Source organism: Myotis davidii, unplaced genomic scaffold (genome assembly GCF_000327345.1).
Source record: "Myotis davidii unplaced genomic scaffold, ASM32734v1 scaffold701, whole genome shotgun sequence".
Classification (NCBI taxonomy): Eukaryota; Metazoa; Chordata; class Mammalia; order Chiroptera; family Vespertilionidae; genus Myotis; species Myotis davidii.
In genome coordinates this window covers 78,019-97,236 of record NW_006291552.1, presented here as the reverse complement: position 1 = coordinate 97,236, position 19,218 = coordinate 78,019, and the positions used below count along the sequence as shown (strand labels likewise).

At 39.3% G+C, this 19,218-nt stretch overlaps 1 protein-coding gene across 5 annotated transcripts in view; it reads right to left on the bottom strand.

Moving 5' to 3' along the window:
* Window positions 1–19,218, bottom strand: part of CRYL1 (crystallin lambda 1) — a 176,010-nt gene that overhangs the window by 101,530 nt on the left and 55,262 nt on the right. For all 5 annotated transcript variants that reach the window (XM_006765057.2, XM_006765058.2, XM_006765056.2 and 2 more), the window contains exon 3: window positions 8,059–8,185. In XM_006765057.2, the coding sequence (XP_006765120.1) occupies window positions 8,059–8,185 (127 nt within the window). The remainder of the gene's footprint in view (window positions 1–8,058; window positions 8,186–19,218) is intronic.

The following is a 19,218-nucleotide window of genomic DNA, read 5'->3' as shown; positions in this document are numbered from 1 at the left end:
CAGGCGGGGAACGTTGGAGTCCTCCGTCACTGAAGCAAGCAAGCCTCATGTTAGTTTCAAGCTGCCTGGCTGCCGGCCGCCATCTTGGCTGGCAGTTAATTTGCATATTGCCCTGATTAACCAATGGGAACGGTAGCAGTCGTACGCTAATTACCATGTTTCTCTTTTATTAGATAGGATACTATGAACAACTCTATTCCAATAAAAAGGACAACCTAGACAAAATAGACATATTCTTAGAAGAAAACAAAAATATTGAGAGAAAATGTTTACAAAACACATAACTGATAAATGGGTTTTGTCCAGAATATATACATAAGGAAAACTCAAAATTCAATAATAAGAAACACAACCACCCAATTTTTTTTAATAAGCAAAAGTTTTAAACTGACACTACACAAATGAAGATTATATGAATGGCAAATGAAGGGGAAAATATATCAATGTCATTATTGAAATGCAAATGAAAGCCACAATAAATTGCCGATAAGTATATATGAGAATGAGGGGAAAAAACCACCCTAATAATACCAGTATGCACAACAACTGACACTCTCATACATTGCAAACGAGAATGCAAATGCTAGAGCCACTTTGGAAAACAATATTGCCCTGATTAGCCAATGGGAATGGTAGCAGTCGTACGCATTGATTGATTGATTTTTTTGTTTGTTTTAGAGAGAGTGGAAGGGAGAGGAAGAGACACAGAAAGAGAAACATTGGTGTGAGAGAGACACATTGGTTGCCTCCTGTGCAGGCCCCGATAGAGCCTGCAACCGAGGTATGTGGTCTAATTTCTTACAAAGATAAACATATGCTTATTATATGCTGAGCAATTCCACTCCTAGGCATTTACCCAAAAGAACTAAAAATAAATGTTCATTTATAAAAATGTGAACACAAATGTTTACACCAGCTTTATTCATAATTGCTAAAAATTGGGAACAACCCAAATGTTCTTCAACTGGTGAATGGATAAGACAAACTGTGGAATACTCCTCATTAAAAAAGAAACAAATTACTGATAACCACAACATATATGCACCTAAAATTCATTTTACTCTGTGAAAGAAGTCAAACTCAAAAACTGCATATGGCATAATTCCATATTATGTAACATTACAAAAAAGGAAAAACTATGGGGACAAAAACAGAATGGGAGTAGTCAGGGCCTGGGGAAGCAGGAGAGGACATTAATTGCAAGGAGGACTGAGGGCACACAGAGGATAATGGGAATGTTATAAAGCTTGAAAGTGATCACGGTGGTGCCTGGATTGTATGCATTTGTCAAAACACTTAGAACTAAACATTAAAATTGGTGAATTTTATTGTATGTAAATTATACCTTAGCAAATTTGATTTTAGAATTTTTTTTTAAACACATAAAACAGGAAAATTGAAATTCAATTTTCAATGCACACTCCTATATATTCTCAAGGCTGGCATCCCACATGCCCTTTGCTACTACATCCCTCACCCCCACCCATACCTACATCCTACCAAAAGGATTACTCTGAGCCTTAGTGAACCAAAACAAAATTCCACAAAACTCCCATCCTTTAAGGAAATATAAAGACTAAAATGTAAAGTCTAGCCCTAGCCAGTTGCTCAGTGGGTAGAGCCTTGGCCTGCGGACTGAAGGATCACAGCTTTGATTACAGTCAAGGGCACATACCTCGGTTGCAGGCTCTATCGGGGCCTGCACAGGAGGCAACCAATGTGTCTCTCTCACACCAATGTTTCTCTTTCTGTGTCTCTTCCTCTCCCTTCCACGCTCTCTAAAACAAACAAAAAAATCAATGAGAAATATCCTCAGGTGAGGATTAAAAATAAATAAATAAATAAATAAATAAAACGTAAAATCTAAAAACATTAGTATTCCCATGAGCCAGGAGGTCACGGTTCAAAATTCCCAGTCAGGGCATATGCCTAGGTTGTGGGCTGGATCCTCAATGGGGGTGTGTGCAGAAGGCAGCCAATCAATAATTCTCTCTCATCATTGATGTTTTGATCTCTCTCTCCCTCTCCCTTCCTCTCTGAAATAAAAATAATAATAAATAAATAAATATTAATAAACACTGTTTCTTGTAATTACTAACAGAGTCTGAAAGTCTTTATCAAAATGACTAGCATTTTCAAAATTTTAAAGATAAAGAACAAACGCAAATTCTGATAATCTGCATGGATAATATAATTTTTACTTCTAGATTTCAGCTATTGTCTTGACTTTTGTGTTAGGAAATTCCAGTTAAACTTCACAATTCTATAACTCATTCCAAGGTTCCTATGGGCTACCTCAGTCTCAAGTCTTAAATTCCAGAGATTAGATAAAACCTTTGTACCATAGCTAATGAGCCTTAATGCTCTTTAAGAGTCAATACTTTAGAAAGGCTTTTCAGGATAAAGTTATTTTTCCAGAATAGTAGCTTTTCTTGCCAGGCAAGATTTGATCTCTAAATTGCACTAAGTTCTAGCAATTCAGGTTTCATTCTTGCACACTCCCACCGTTCAGCACAGAATTAGGAAACTCTGACCCATGCTCCTGCCCACTGGGGTTTGGGTAGAAAAAAAATCCACCATAGAGATTTACACTCACATTTCTGGGACTTTCACCCTTGGGGACACAGCAACATCTATAACTGGGTTGTTTGTCATTAGAGAACAGTGGCAACAATGTGGTTTTATTCGCTTGTTAACTCGCAAGCTCTGCCTCCTGCTTTTGAACAATTCCCTAAAGTAATGATACTTTTATTTGACTTTAAAAAATATGTCCAAAGAGCCTAGATTAATTTATAAATCGTAAAAAGGAGTTCCAAGAGTTGACAAGAAGGTACAGCTACGAAGAAGTCTCTGGACACTAAGATAAGGAAGCTTAACAAGGCCTGGTGAGTAGATGCAAGACAGGTGACCATGGCCTTTTGATCCTTCAGCTTTAATATCATTCTTAGGTTAAACATCACATGATACACATAACGACTGTTTTCTGTCTAAAAATTATACTTCTTCTATCTGACAAAGACTTGGGCAAATCATGCTATAAGAAATATTTTAAGTTTTATTTATTTTTTTAAAATATATTTTATTGATTTTTTTACAGAGAGGAAGGAAGAGGGATAGAGAGTTAGAAACATCGATGAGAGAGAAACATCGATCAGCTGCCTCCTGCACACTCCCCTACTGGGAATGTGCTTGCCACCAAGGTACATGCCCTTGACCAGAATCGAACCTGGGACCCTTGAGTCCGCAGGCTGGTGCTCTATCCACTGAGCCAAACCGGTTAGGGCAGAAATATTCTAAGTTTTAAATAAAAACCTTGATACAAAATACTGCTTAAACAGTAAAATGTCAACTATGTTAGAGAAAGACAGAAAATAAATAGAAGCAATGGAAAGAGGTACGAACACACAAAACTATTAAAACATTTTTTGAATAGTGGACCTAATCAGTATTTTCCTAAACTTTATTTTTCGTTAAAATGTATTTTTAACATTCCTGAATTGTTAGAAACCTAATAAAATTTAACAAACACATGCTATAGCATTAAGCAGGCTTTGATTTGGGAATTTTATTTGCTTATTTGTTTGGTAAGCAAGGTGAAATTAATATGCATTAGTTGCAAAATTTGGAAAATCAAATTTGTTGCATGTCATATAAAGAAATGTGTAAACATGCCCAAGAATGTCAGTCAAGGCATCAGACAAAAATGAAATCTCAATTTTTTTCCCCTTACCCATTTTTTATTCTGATTATTTTCACTCTCCTTTTAAACTCCTTCCCTGATATCTCAACATAATAAGGACCATATATGACAAACCTACAACCAACATCATACTCAATGGGCAAAAACTAAAACCATTTCATCTAAGAACAGGAACAAGACTGGGATGTCTGCTTTCCCATGTCTTATCATAGTGATCAGACAAGAAGAAGAAATAAAAAGCATCCAAATTGGAAAGGAGGAAGTAAAACTGTCATTATTCGCAGATGACATGATATTGTACATAGAAAACCCTAAAGATTCCACCAAAAAACTACTAGATTTAATAAATGAATTTGGCAATGTAGCAGGATACAAAATTAACACCCAGAAATCAATGGCTTTTTTATACACCAATAATGAATTCTCAGAAAAAGAAACTAAGCAATCTCATTTACCACTACAACAAAAAATTAAGATACCTATGAATAAACCAAGGAGGTAAAAGACTAGTACTCCAAAAACTACAGGACATCAAAGAAAGAGATAGAGGAAGATATAATCAAGCAGAAGAATATACTGTGTTCATGGATTGGTAAAATCAACATCATACTACCCAAAGCAATCTATAGATTCAATGCAATCCCTATTAAAATACCGATGCCATATTTCACAGACCTAGAACAATTCTCCAAAAATTTATATGGAACCAACAAAGGCCCCAAATAGCCAAAGCACTCTTAAGAAAGAAGAATAAAGTTGGAGGAATCACAATACCAGAGTTCAAGTTATACCAGAAAGCCACTGTAATCAAAACAGTCTGGTACTGGTGCAAGAAAGGCATATAGATGAATGGAACAGAACAGAGGACCCAGAAATCGACCCAAGCCATTATGCTCAATTATTTGATAAAGGAGGCAAGAGCATACAATGAAGTCAAGATAGTCTCTTCAATAAATAGTATTAGGAAAATTGGACAGATACATTTTCAAAAATGAAACTAGCTCACCAACTTACACCATACACAAAAATAAACTCAAAATGGATTAAGACCTAAATGTAAGTCATGAAACCATAATAATCCTAAAAGAAATGCTACAGATACATCTCCTAGGGCAAAGGAAACTAAGGAGAAAATAAACAAAGGGGACTACGTAAAAATAAAAAGCTCCTGCACAGCAAAAGAAATCATCAGCAAAATGACAAGAAAGCCCACTGTATGGGAGAACATAGTTGCCAAAGATACATGCAATACGGTGTTCATTTCCAAAATACATACAGAACTCATACAACTTAGAAAAAGGAAGACAAACAATCCAGTTAAAAAAAGGGCAAAGGACCTACATAGACACTTCTCAAAGCAGACATACAGAATAGGGGCAGGTTAGAATGGGCCAATGGGGTGAAATAGGGGACATATGTAATAGTTTCAACAATAAAGATTTAATTTAAAATTAAAATTTAAAAAATAACTCCTCATTTCTTGAAGAGAACACTTGAATACTGCTGTTATATGGCAAGCAATTTACATATATTAACTTATAACATCTAAGTAACTCTTCAGGTTGGCACTTCATATTCCCCAGCAGGCTAGCTATACTTAACCTCTAGCCTTTCCTCACCTTTTCAGCTGCCATTCTACTCACGTACTGGACCACACCCACAGGTACCTCAAGTCCTCTCCTCACCTCTCTCTGAGACACTGTCCCCACCTCTGTCCTGGCCTCAACCCCAAAAATCCACTGTCAAAGGCCAAGGTGGGCTCCAACCCCACCTTCATTAATCCTTCCCAAACCTCATGGTCCAAACTGCTTCCTACCCATTATTCTTTGTGGAACTAGAAGTACAAACCATTTCTTTTGTTCTTTCACAAAGTTAAAAATATAATTTCAAAAAAAATGTTAAACAATTTATGAAGAACACAATCTCTTACAGGAATTAAACCTAGTACAGCTTACATCATCTTTCTCTAGTATCCTCTCCCTACACTGCCTGACTCAAGAATTGTGCACAATAGATGCTGCTCAACAAGTAAATGCCATGTAAATACATCCATTTAATCCATACAGCACAGACTGGCCTTGAAGAGCAGTTTTCAGTACCTACTACACACAGAGCAACATACATTATCCCATATCATTTGTTTATTGCCAAAATTGTATACAAATGGCTACATTATAAGATAGTTTATTTTATAAATTTATTAAGCATTTACTATGTGCCAAGTACTGTGCTAAGCACTTTACATGCATAAGTTGGAATATTTCCCCAAAACTTTTCCATAAAAGTACCAGCTTTATATTCAAGTCATTTTAAAGTTATATTGTGGAGGTTCTCCATTTTTTGAAAAATAATATACTGTTTGGGGAAGAAGCATTAACCTAAACTAATTCAACATGGTAGTGTAGAAACCATCTGACAGAATCTAGTTTTTAAAATTGGACCAGAAAACAAAGAAATTTAACATCAGCGTATTAATGATTCCTGGGACATGACTTTACTATTTATTGGGCTGCAAAATTTGTAAGTAAGCTTTATAAAGATCACTTTTTTAAAAAAAGGAACACAGCAAGTTGTTATGTGGTGGGATCACAAATCTCAATCATACTACTGCAGGGAGAAAAAAACACCTATAGGTCTGAAAATTCGTAGTTGAGTGAAAATAAAACTTCCAGTGCCATCATCATAAATGGATTTTTTAAAGCATCTCAGAGGAAAGCAAAGATGTGCTCTGGAAAACATGTTCACATGTTCATATTTCACATCACATATATGGGTAATTATAATATTTATTTCCACCATGTAAATATTACATATCAAATGGACCCCAAAAAGGATTGTTTTAATCTTCTCATTGGAAAAACGGAGCCTTGCCTTACATTGGGGTCCCCTTAGACATTGTGGTTCCTTCACAATCACTCAGCGCATGGGGTATGATGCCCATTTCACAGGTGAGGAAGTGGGCTCATTAAGAAACTTGCCAAAGTCACACAGCTGTTCAGTATAAAGTTGCCTGACTTAAAGTCTGTGTTCTCAACCACCGCCTCCATGCAGGCGGCTCCCACATGTCTGTGTTTGGGGAGGATTGTTGGACATAAATTGTGTCTCCTCCTCCAGCAACATCAGCATAAAAAGCACACACTTCCTTAAGCATGTGTGAAGAGCCTTCTGTGCTGACCATGCTAGAAAGCTTCCATGCTCTCTCTAGAAGCAAATCCTTGTACAGGCCTGCCACCACCTCAGTAAGGGTGAAACAGGTGGCATGTGAAGGCTAATTAAAGAAGCATCTATCTGATCCCTCCTCAATGCTACACAACTTTCACCACATAAAATAGAGATGAAAATAATAGAAAAAAGTAAAGAATTAAAAAATAGGCCCCTGCTTATGTTCTGACTGATACACATTTGTTAAATGAACCAGAGAAATTTTAGAGCCACAAAGTCGAGATTCTAAGATTTCGTATATTTGACCTGAATCTCAAGGCAGCAGCTGACCATAAAACACGTGTGCTCAAACTGCTGGATTTGTTCCCAAATTCTCAGCTATGTTATATACCTAAAACTAATACAATATAATACTGAATGTAAACTATAATTGAAAAAAATTATTTAAAAAATGGAATATAATCTCTCATTCAATAGAAAGATAAAACTGTCCAGGAAATCTATTTTTGCTCAAAATCCTAACACCTCTGAAAGATCATCATCCCAGTAGTTTAAAGCCCATAGATGTTTTGATGATAACATTTCCTATCACAAAAATCATAATTTTGCCCTGGCCAGTATGGGAGGATGGTTAGAGCATCAGTCTGCGCACCCAAGGGTCATGGGTTCGATTCCCAGTCAAGGACTTATACCTGGGTTGCAGGTTCAATCCACAGCCCCAGTCAGGGTATGTGTGGGAGGCAACAATACCTCTCTCTCTCTCTCTCCTCCCTCCCTTCCTCCCTCCCTCCCGCCCTTCCACTTTCTCTAAAAACTCAATGGAAAAAGTATCCTTGGATGAAGATTAACAACAACAAAAATATCATCATAATTCTGACCTTCATGTTACAAGAGGTCCACACTTTTTTTTAATCCTCACACGAGGATATGGTTTTTTAATTGATTTGATAAAGAGAAAAATGCAGAGATAGAAAAACAATCCATCAGCTGGCTCCCAGGAATCAAACTGGCAACTTAGGTATGTGCCCTGACTGGGAATCTAACCCATAACCTTTTGGTGTACGGGATGACACTTCAACCAGCTGAGCCATCCCACCAGGACAAGAGATCCATACTTGTAACTGCCTTGTATCCTCCCCTGTTCTTGCAAGGAGGTAGGAAGCCCTTATGGAATTGAGCACAGGCCCTTAACTCACCTGAATGTGTATGGCGCCCTCTACTGCTTCTTGAATATTTGAGCAACCAGTGATGAGGAACAGCTGCTGTTCTGCGCTCAGTGAACCTTTCAGAGAACTTGACTGCTCCAGCAACTTCATGTCTTTCCTTAAAAAAAGGAAAGGGTATTCACTGTGAGTATTCAAAAACAAATTTTAAAACAAAAAGGTCAACATCCCTCATCAGTAGGGAAATACCAATCAAAACCACAAGGATAGGTCACTTCACACCCATTAGTATGGCTACTAACAAAAGAAGATAAAATAAAACAAGCGTTAGTGAGGATGTGGACAAATTGGAACCAGGTGCACTATTGGTAGGAATGTAAAACATGTGGCAAGCAGTTGGGTGGTTATTCAAAAAGTTAAAAATACAGCTAGCACATGATCCAACATTCCATTTCTTGGGACATAACCAAAAAAATTGAAAGCAGGGACTCAACAGATATTTGTACACTCATGTTCATAAAGGCACTGTTTGCAATAGTAAAAAGTTAGAAACAAGGCCCTGGACGGGTAGCTCAGTTGCTTAGAGCATTGTCCCCATATGCCAAGGTTATGGGTTCGATTCCTGGTCAGGACACATAAAAGACGCAACCAGTGAATGTATAAATAAGTGGAACAACAAATCAATGTCCCTCTTCTTCTTTCTTTCTCTCTCTCTCTCTCTCTCTCTCGCCCCCCCTCTCCCTACCCCCACCCTTTCCTCTCTATCTAAAAATTAATTTTAAAAAGATAGAAACAACCCAAATATCCATAGACAGATGAATAAATAAACGAAGTGTGGTTCATCCATACAATGGAACATTATTGAACTTTCAAAAGGAAGGAAATCCTGTCACATGCCACAACATGGATGAACCTCTACGATATTATGTTAAATGAAATAAGCCAGTCACAAAAAGACAAATACTATATGATTCCACTTAGTTGAGGTCCCATAGAGACACAAAGTAGAAGGGTAGTTGCCAGTGCTGCGGGGGGAGAATTATTGTTTAATGGGTAGAGTTTCCGTTTTGCAAGATGAAAAGAGTTATGGAGATGCACAATAATATGAATGTATTTAATATCACTGTACTGCACACTTAAAATTACTATGATAGTACATTTCCAGTATTTTACAATTAAAAATTTTGTTCAGAAAGGATGAAACAAGGCTGACGGGAGGTGAAACTGGAAAGTAGGAGTTCTTCATCCTTACCCTCAGTCCCCGGGGAGAAGGTTTGAAAGAAAGTATGTTCTAATCAGGACCATCTGGCTTCCTGGTGTAGGAACTGTGCTCAGAAGGGCCCTGTGCTGGATATAATACTCTGCTGTCAGCACCATAAAACTCTTAATAAATATTGAACCAAAGGCTCACATTTGCACTTGGCCTCACAAATTATGTAGTCAGACCTGCTGAAAAGTCATAATGGGTTAAATAAACAAGGTAGAGCGCATACACAGACACAGACACAAGCGCGCACACACAGTTGCTTAAGGAGCACCATTCAAGCTTTCCAAAAAATCTTGGGGATTTTTCTGCCAGTGAGTCAAATAATTTTTACATGATTTCATGTCATGCTTTTTACCTTAAAGCTGTCAAAGTCCTTCAGCCCAAGAACACATCACTTCATCTCCTGAATTACATGCAAAATAGTGTCTTCAGACTTGACTTCAGATCAGCTCTCTGTGCACATGTGTGCTGTCATTTTTCAGTTGTGGCTATTGAGCCAATTCAAGCAGCTTATACTGGTATTAGTTGTACAGAGTATTGTACGGTGTCGTAGTGACAGATTCAAAATTTAAGATTTATCAGTTTGATACCTAAAATCAAGAAAGAACCACCCTGGACGGTGTTGCTCGGTGATTAGAATGTTGGCCCGAGCACCAAGGGTCTCAGGTTCAATTTCCAATCAAGGGCACATTCCTGGGTTGTGGGTTCATTCCCCACCCCTGGTCAGGTTACATTCAGTGGGCAACCAGTCGATCGATGTGTCTCACACATCAATGCCTCTCTCTCTCTCTCTCTCTCTCTCTCTCTCTCTCTCTCTCTCTCTCCTTCCCTCCCTCCCTTCCTCTCTCAAAATATCTTCAGTGAGGATTAACAACAATAACAAAAAAGAACTGGTTTAAGTGCCAGCAAATAGATATTTTATACACCATCAAGGGAAATGCAGCAAAAAGAGTCATAAGAAAAGGTTACCCTACTGAGATACAAAGGGAAAGCATGGGTTTCCAAGTCCTAGGGCAGTGATGGCGAACCTTTTGAGCTCAGCGTGTCAGCATTTTGAAAAACCCTAACTTAACTCTGGTGCCATGTCACATATCGAAATTTTTTGATATTTGCAACCATAGTAAAACAAAGATGTATATTTTTGATATTTATTTTATATATTTAAATGCCATTTAACAAAGAAAAATCAACCAAAAAAATGAATTCGTGTGTCACCTCTGACATGCGTGTCATAGGTTCACCATCACTGTCCTAGGGTTTCTGGGGTCACATATCAGTATCACCCAGCAACCCTCCCAGAACACAGCTGCATTTTTTATTCAAATTACCACAGTGAGGAGAGCACCATATGATTCAAAGGTCATTTCTTTCTCTTTTTTTATCTTTTTTTTTATCATTTCTTTTCAATTTCACGTTTTTTGATGCATCTTTCAAAATTTTTTACAATTATACTATACATATACTAAAAACCATGTAAGCCCTAGTTGGTGTGGCTCAGTTGGTTGGAGAGTTGTCCGGTACAACAGAAGGCTGCAGATTCAATTCCTGGTCAGGGAACATACCTGGGTGGCAGGTTCGATTCCTGGTTGGGATGCGATTCATGTGTCTCTCTCACATCAATGTTTTTCTTTTCCTTCCTTTCTCTCTCTCTCTCTCTCCCTCCCTCCCTCTCTATAAAAAATCTATTTTAAAACAAACAAACGTTTAATAGTACACTTTAAACAAGTTGATAAATGATATCTCAATAAAGCTGTTGTATTTGTTTCCCATCACTCCTGTAACGAATTACCACAACTCAGTGGCTTCAACAAAACACGCTTACCATCTTACAGTTTGGAGGTCAGAAATCTCAGGTAGACTAATATCAAAGTGTTGGTGGGGCTGTGTTCCTCTGGGAGGTGCATCTATTCCTTGCCTTTTCCAGACCCTAGAAGCCACTTGCTTTCCTTGGCTTCATGGCCCTCTTCTACCTTCATTCCAACCTCTACATCTATCATCAGACCTCCTTCTTTGAGTCTCCTGCCACCCTCTTTCTCCCACAAGGATCTTTGTGATCACATTGGGCCACCCAGATAATTTCCCTATTTTGATATTCTTAATTTTATTATATTTGCAAAGCCTCTTTTCATGTAAGGTGACATATTCACAGGTTCCAGGATTAGGACCTGGACATCTCTGGGGAGCCATTATTCTGCCTACCATATCTGTTGTTGTTTTTTAAGTATAAAAGAAATATAATATGTAATATATATAAATTTCCTGTAAAATTACTATCTAAAATTATGCTTACAGAACAGAAAGAATCTGCTTAAGATGACTGGCTCTGTGCTTGGCAGATATTATTCTATCATGTTCTGAATTCCACTGGCTGTTGTCAATCTGTAGTTCCTTTATAGGCAGTCTGTCTTTTCTCTCTCTGGCTGCTTTTCAGACTTTTCTTGTGTTCCTTGGTGTTTTTATAATTTCACTATGACTCATCTAGGGATAGACACCCTTTGTATTTATGCTCCTTGGGACACTTGTTTCTTCCAAAATGAGGATCCATGTCTGTAGTTGACATAAACTCTCAATCATTATGTCTTCATAAATTGCTCCTTTCCCTAGTCTCTCTAACTCTTTCAGACCTCTAGTGAACTACTTTACATGTTCCATCACTTCAACTCCTGAATTACATGCTAAATAGTATCTTCAAATCCGACTTCAGGTCAATTCACTATGCTCATAATACCTGGTCTCTCCTGTGTTTTGTGATTTTTGATTGTGAACTGAACTCTATCTGTGGAAATTCTTTTAGTCTTGGGTTAAAGGTACATTATTCTGGAGACAGAATGTATTTTGCTTCTAACAAGCACTTGGAGACACTAATAACCAAGGGACCAATCTGAATTCTTGGCATGGAGTTTTTAAGACGACACAGGTAGTATGAATTTGGATTTCAAAACTCTAAGAGGGCTGATCTATATATATAAAAGCCCAAGTGACCGGCCAACTGGTAGCTATGACACGCACTGACCACCAGAGGGCAGATGTTCAACACAGGAGCCGCCGAGCTGCAGTGACTGGGCAGCTGCAGTTCTCGGGTGACTCACCTGGAACCAGAGAGGAGGGAGCCTGATTCCAGAGTGCATCACCCAAGAACAGCCCTCTCGCAATCCAGGATCCCTCAGGGGATGTCAGAGAGCCAGTTTCGGCCCAATCCCCGTAGTCCAGGCCGAGGGACCTCACCAGTGCACAAATCCATGCACCAGGCCACTAGTTTATGTATAAACTCTCAGAGAAACTCTTTCTCCTCTCCACCCAGAGTCAAAGTCAGAGCCTCCACGTATAAGTGAGTTATATTCTTCCTAGTTCTCCATTTCACTAACAATGTAGCCCTTTGAATACTAGCTTCATTTGAGAACTTCAATTTGATCCCCCACCATCTACAGACTAAGGTTTGCTATTAGAACCAAAGGTCTAGATTAGCAAGATAGGAAAATACTCTTAGAGCCGTTGTAGTTTTCACACATCCCTTGGGACTCCTGCCGTCTGACTGGTCTCTCAGAATTTATGTTACTTTCTTACCAGTTCAGCTACGCATTATAAAGAAACTATGAACTATATACATCTACTCCATATTTTTAAGTATTTCAAGCTGAAAGGATTTTCAGGATATTTGCTTTGCCATATTGCCAGAAACTAATCTCTAGACTGTTTCTTTAAAGTATAATATTCCTAGATACTTGGAATATTTTATATTTCATGAGAAAAGGAAAATATTCACTGCCTTCAATTTTGTAATGATAATGTTATTCAATGTGAATACGAGCTCTACTATACAAATAAATTTATATAATTATTAAGTGATTTCGTTACAGTTCTTGTTCACATTTAGAGGAACAAAAACATTCCTGGTATTAGGATTATTACTGCTAATGCCTGCTCTTTTGTTTCCTAGTTTTGCCCATTTGGAAATATATACACTGAGTGTCCAGATTATTATGACCACCTGACGTTTGTAGGCAAATTAGCTATAATTTCGCGCTGAAGTTGCTAGAGGGCCAGACCACTATAAATAGGGAAACAGGTTGTTTACCACGACAGTAGAAATGATTTTTTCTGAAGATATGGGTAAACAACGTGATTTAACAGCCTTTGAATGTGGGATATATATTATTATGAGTGGCCAGATTATTTTGACCACCTGACGTCTGTTGGCAAATTGGCCGTACACTGCATCGTATGGGATATGGAAGCCGAAGGCCTGTTTGAACACCTTTGCTGTCTACAGTTACCAAGATAAAACATCTCCAATTCGCACGGGAACACAAGGATTGGACAGTAGAGCACTGGGAAAATGTCATGTGGTCTGATGAATCATGTTTCCACTTGCATCATGCAAGTAGCAGAGTGAGAATTTGGCAGAAACAGCATGAAAGCATGCATACCACATGCATGAGCACAACCCTTCAAGCTGGTGGGGGCAGTGTTATGGTTTGGGGCTTGTTTTCCTGGCATGATTTGGGCCCTTTAATTCATGTGGAACAATGTCTGAATAGCACAATATACTTAAGTATCGTTGCTGTTCAAGTTCAAACTCCATTGATGGCGTATCCCAATGGAGATGTCTTCTTCCAACAGGACAATGCTCCATGCCATGGTGCTCGTATTGTGCAGGAGTGGTTTCAAGAACATGAGGGAGACTTTACCTTGCTTAGGTGGTACCCACAATCACCAGATCTCAATCTAATTGAGCATTTGTGGGACGAAGGTAAAAGAACCATCAGGCAGCTGGTTCCACAACCATCAAATCTCACAGAACTGGACAGTGCTATTCATCAGGCATGGTGTCAGATTCCTCGCATCACCTTTCAACATTTCGTGGAGTCAATGCCAAGAAGAATCGCCGCAGTATTGAAGGCTGTTAAATCACATTGTTTACCTATATCTTCAGAAAAAAAATCACTTCTACTGTTATGGTAAACAACCTGTTTCCCTATTTATAATGGTCTGGCCCTCTAGCAACTTCAGCGTGAAATTATAGCTAATTTGCCTACAAACGTCAGGTGGTCATAATAATCTGAACACTCAGTGTATATATTACCTGAATCCAATAAACTTAGCCTTAAAAACAGCTATAGATATTTCAATGAAATGCATTAAAACACAAGTAATGTTTCTTTTTTTATTTAGTCTAACTTGTTCACTTTGGTAACACAGAAATTGAGGCCCAAGTTAGTTACAGATTTGCCCATGGTCATCAAGCTGCAGGCCGCAGGATGGGATGAAAACCATCTTCAGACTCTTTCTGTTAAACATATTAATAGTAACCTTTTCCTCTTCCTGACTCTTCCTCCAAAACTATGATGGCTCTCTCTCATTTAAAAAAGAAAATCCTGTTTGGTGGAATTTATTTATAGTACTATTTGGCACAATTTACTGCCTTAAAATCTGAAGATTCTAGGTACTCAGTATTGAAGAGACTAGAAAGAGAAGAGCTTGTATGCATTTCCTCCCTCATGAATGCTGCTAACACCTGAGTTCCAACCTGCTGAGCTTGAACTTAGACTACAGGCTCGTGTGTTCCCTTCAGGGAGCCCCAGTGTACCTAGCAAACATGCCATCTCCTTTCAGGATTTCATTACCAACAGGCTGTGTCCCATGTGAGCCAATACTGTGACTTTCTGGACTGGGCCAAGATGGGAAGCTGAACCGAAGGCAGCTGTGCACAGGTGAACCTGCAGTCTGGCTCCAGAGGGCAGCCCAGTGGGATCCTGTGCTAATGGCATGTGGTCAACCAATCGGTTCATCCTTGGACAATTTGAAATGAAGACCTAGAAAGTAGACTGGTCAAGGGCAGGATGAGCAACAGATGAATTGCCAGTGGTAGAGTCACAATGGTAGACCTTAGAAATGCAAGTCCTGAGACAAGGACCTACTATGAAACAACCTTCCTGCCCTACAATTGCTGTGAGTTACCAAAGCTGCTATATGGCAATCAGAGGCTCAGGTGTTCCTGAACCATGTCCCACTTCTGTGGCAGTGACGGCTTCCTGTATTCCTTACTCCCTCAGTCTCACAATTGATCCTCATCGACAGATATAATCTGAGTATTTTCATCCTTGACAACCTGAAAGCGCCTAGCACCTACTTTGCTTGGAGAGTCAATGGACCTTTGCGCTAAAGGAAATGTCAACACGTCTAAACTGCTCAGTTTTGAACTATATGATTTATGTAAATTAGACCTGAAGCAATGGCTAAGCCTGGGAATCAATGGCATTGGTATAAGTTAACTATGTTGCCCATAAATATAACCAGAATACAAGTAGCCAGACTGTTTGTGGCCACCAAACATCCACACACACAAAAAAAAATCACTTCAATTAAATTGATAAGTATTTGCTATCACAGAGAAACAGGAAATAAATTTAACGGAGTATCCTGTTTCTTTTCTAGGACTATTTTCTTTTCAAAACTTATTTTGAGAAATTAAAAAATTAGAGAAGGAATAATAAACATCCCCCTATTTCTACAATCAAGATTTAACAACAACCAATCCTGACATATTTGCTTCTGGTCATTTGTTAAATGTAAAAGTTTTAAAAATAAATAATAAAAAAACATTAAAGTTCCTTTGGCCTCCAACCTCACAAAACTTTTCTGCTGAACTCAATAAGGTTTTTAATGCCAAAGCCCAATAACATAATCATTAACCATTTTGCCCTGAGTAGCTCATGTGCTCAAAGGCAACTTCTTTAAGCTTCAACAGGCCAAAGCAAACTTTTGGACTTTCTTCCAAATGTCCTGAGTCACATGAGATCAAATCAATGCCAGGACAAAGGAGTCTCTTGTTCCTTTGATGACCTACTGTTTTTAGGCCTTTCTTGGGACATCCCTTTGCAGCAGAGAAGGAGGAGGCCATGTGGGGACAGAAAGCCAGCACTGCAACAGCCACAACCAATGGCCTCCCAAAAATTAGACTCATATGAAGAATCTACCTAAGTGATTGGACCTCGAGGCCCTTTTCCCTCTGAGGTGGAAACAGGCAGAGGGGACAGATGTGGCGTACTTTAACCCACTGGACGGCTGCACACCAGGTCCTGAGGGGAAGGCAGATTAAAGGCTGGGAAGAGCTTTCAGACACACTCAAAACAAACTACTCAGGTTCCCTTCAAGTTTCACAAAGCTATATGCCACAATCAAACCCAGCCATTTGGCAATGTTTTGTCCCAGTTAGACTAGTTGCAATATTTTTTATGGAGTATTCTGAAAGAACTTCTGCCTCAAGGTTTACAGAAGATGTAGATAAAAACCTAGAAAAATGATATGACTCCCTACCAGCTTTCAATGGCCTCATGTATGTCACAGTGTTCAGCCTTACACTGTTTTTTGTTGTTGTTATTGTTCAATTAACATTTTTTTAAAATCTTTATTGTTAAAAGTATTACATATGCCCCCCTTTAACCCATTGGCCCCTTCTAGCCCACCCCTGTCCCGCGCCCCAGTACTCTGACTGGCTTATTTCACTTAGCATAATACTCTCCAGGTCCCTCCATGCTGTCTCAAACCCCCTACACTGTTTACAGTGAAGAACCTTCTAGTTCAAAGCGTGTTGCTAAGTGGCTGTTGCACACCAGTGCAACCTCTAGAGGTCATCCTAGCATTAGAACTCAAAATAGTCCTCCCATCCTTCAGCAAAATTAAATTTTTACTTAAAATTAAAGAAAAGAAAATGTTAATGATTAGTGTCGGGTAGGAAATAGATGATTTTTTAATATTTATTTTTGAAGTTTTATTGAAAAGGAGCATTCAGTAAGTTGAAAAGATGAAGTAGAACCCTTGTGCACTATTAGTGGGATTGTAAAATGATGTAGCTGCTGTAGAAAATGGTACGGTACTTCCTCAAAAAATTAGAAATGGAATTACCATATCATCCAGCAATCCCACTTTTGGGGATATATATATAAAAAAAATGAAAGCAGGGCCTTTAAGAGATATTTGTACATCCAGATTCATAAGAGCATTGTTCACAGTAGCCAAGCAGCCTAAATGTCCATCAGTGGATGAAGAGATAAACAAAATGTGGTATAAACATACAATGGAATATTATTCAGCCTTCAAAAGGAAATCATAATACATGCTACAACATGAATGAACTTTGAACACATTATGCTGAGAAATAAGCCCGTCACAAAAAGACAAGTAGTGTGTGATACCACTTTATGAGGTCCCTAGAGGAGTCAAATTCATAGACAGAAAGTAGAATGGAGGTTGTGGGGAGAATGGGGATTTGTTGTTTAGGGGTATGGCATTTTAATTTTGAAAGATGAACAGTTTTGGAAACGGATGGTGCTGATGGTTGCACAACAATGTGAATGTACTTGATATCACTGAACTATACACTTAAAATGGCAAGGAAGGTAAACTTGTCACATGTTGTTTACCACAATTAAAAATTAAAAAGATAATTTTTTGCTTTTTATGTTTTCTTTATTAAAGGAGTGGCTACTTTAACTGGCATTAAATTTTGTTTAAACTTGAATCTTCTAGTAGGTAAGAGAGAGTAGAAGTCAAGCAAGGACAAAACTCCATACAAACTACAATTCAGAAATATGTTGATTTAGGGACCAGCTTGTAGATTTTGGGGGGAAAAAATCTCTTTAGCTAGATTTGTTTTAATTAATTTATGTAACAATATAGACCTTGGACTTCCAATTACAAATGGTGAATAAAACACAATATTTATTTTTTCTCCCTCCAGAAATCTCAGTAAAACCAGACTAAAGGAATCGTCCTAACTAGACTTACTGTAGTGATTATTTCACAATATATACAAATATCAAATCATTATATTGTGCACCTGAAAATAATATGCCAGATGTCAAGTACTCCTGAATAAAATTTTTAAAAAATATGGGCCCATAGGTGAAAGATATCAAGATACATCTATATATATAAAAACCTAATATGCAAATAGACCAAACAGGGGAACAATTGAACGACCAAACAACCAGTTGCTATGATGTGTGCTGACCACCAGGGGGTGCACGCAGAATATGGTGGGCATCAGCTGTGGCGGGATGGTGGAGGTGAGCAGGGGCACTAGACCAAGGTGGGGCGCTGGTTGCTGTCATTGGGGCAAGCCTCTGGTGGTTACTGAAAATTCTTTGCCCCCGCCAGATGCTTGCACCTGCTGCAGGCACCAGCCCCGCCGCTCACACCTGCTGCCAGCCCCTGGTGCTGGCTCCGATCATTTGACACCCTCAGCAGCTGTGAGCGGCAGCTGCCGGCCCCGATCGCCCCTCAGGGCTTCTCCAACTCCCACTGCTCCTGAGGGGTGATCAAGGCCAACAGCTGCCTCTCGCACCCACTGCCGGCGATGGCCCCCTTGCACCTGTTGCTGGCGCTGGCGCCAGCCCAAATTGCTCCATGCCATCAGCAGGTGCGAGTGGGGCCAGTGCTGTCAGGCTGGGAGTGGCAGCGGCGGGAGCGCGGCTGTGGGCAGACAGAGGATGGGGGGGGCCCCATAGCAGGAGGGGCCAGGTGGGGTCTCGTAAGATGGGCCGAGACCCGCCCTGTGCCCATAGCAGCCTCACAGCCCACAGTTCCTTTCAAGGTGCATGAATTCATGCACTGGGCCCCTAGTAATAAACAAAGATTTAATTTTTTTTTTGGAAGATGGGAAATAATGCAAGAGAGGTAAGGTGAATGACCAGTAGAGTGAACAGCTGATTATTTACATACTAGGGGCCCAATGCACAAAATTCGTGCACTGGTGGTGGGGGCGGTCCCTCAGCCCAGCCTGCCCTCTCTCACATACTGGGAGCCCTCAGGGGATGTCCTACTGACGGCTTAGGCCTGCAGTCTGGCCTCCCTTTGTGGGAGGCGACCGGGCTGATCAGGGGAAGGCACCAGCCCCATCACCCCACGGCTGCAGCCACTGCCAG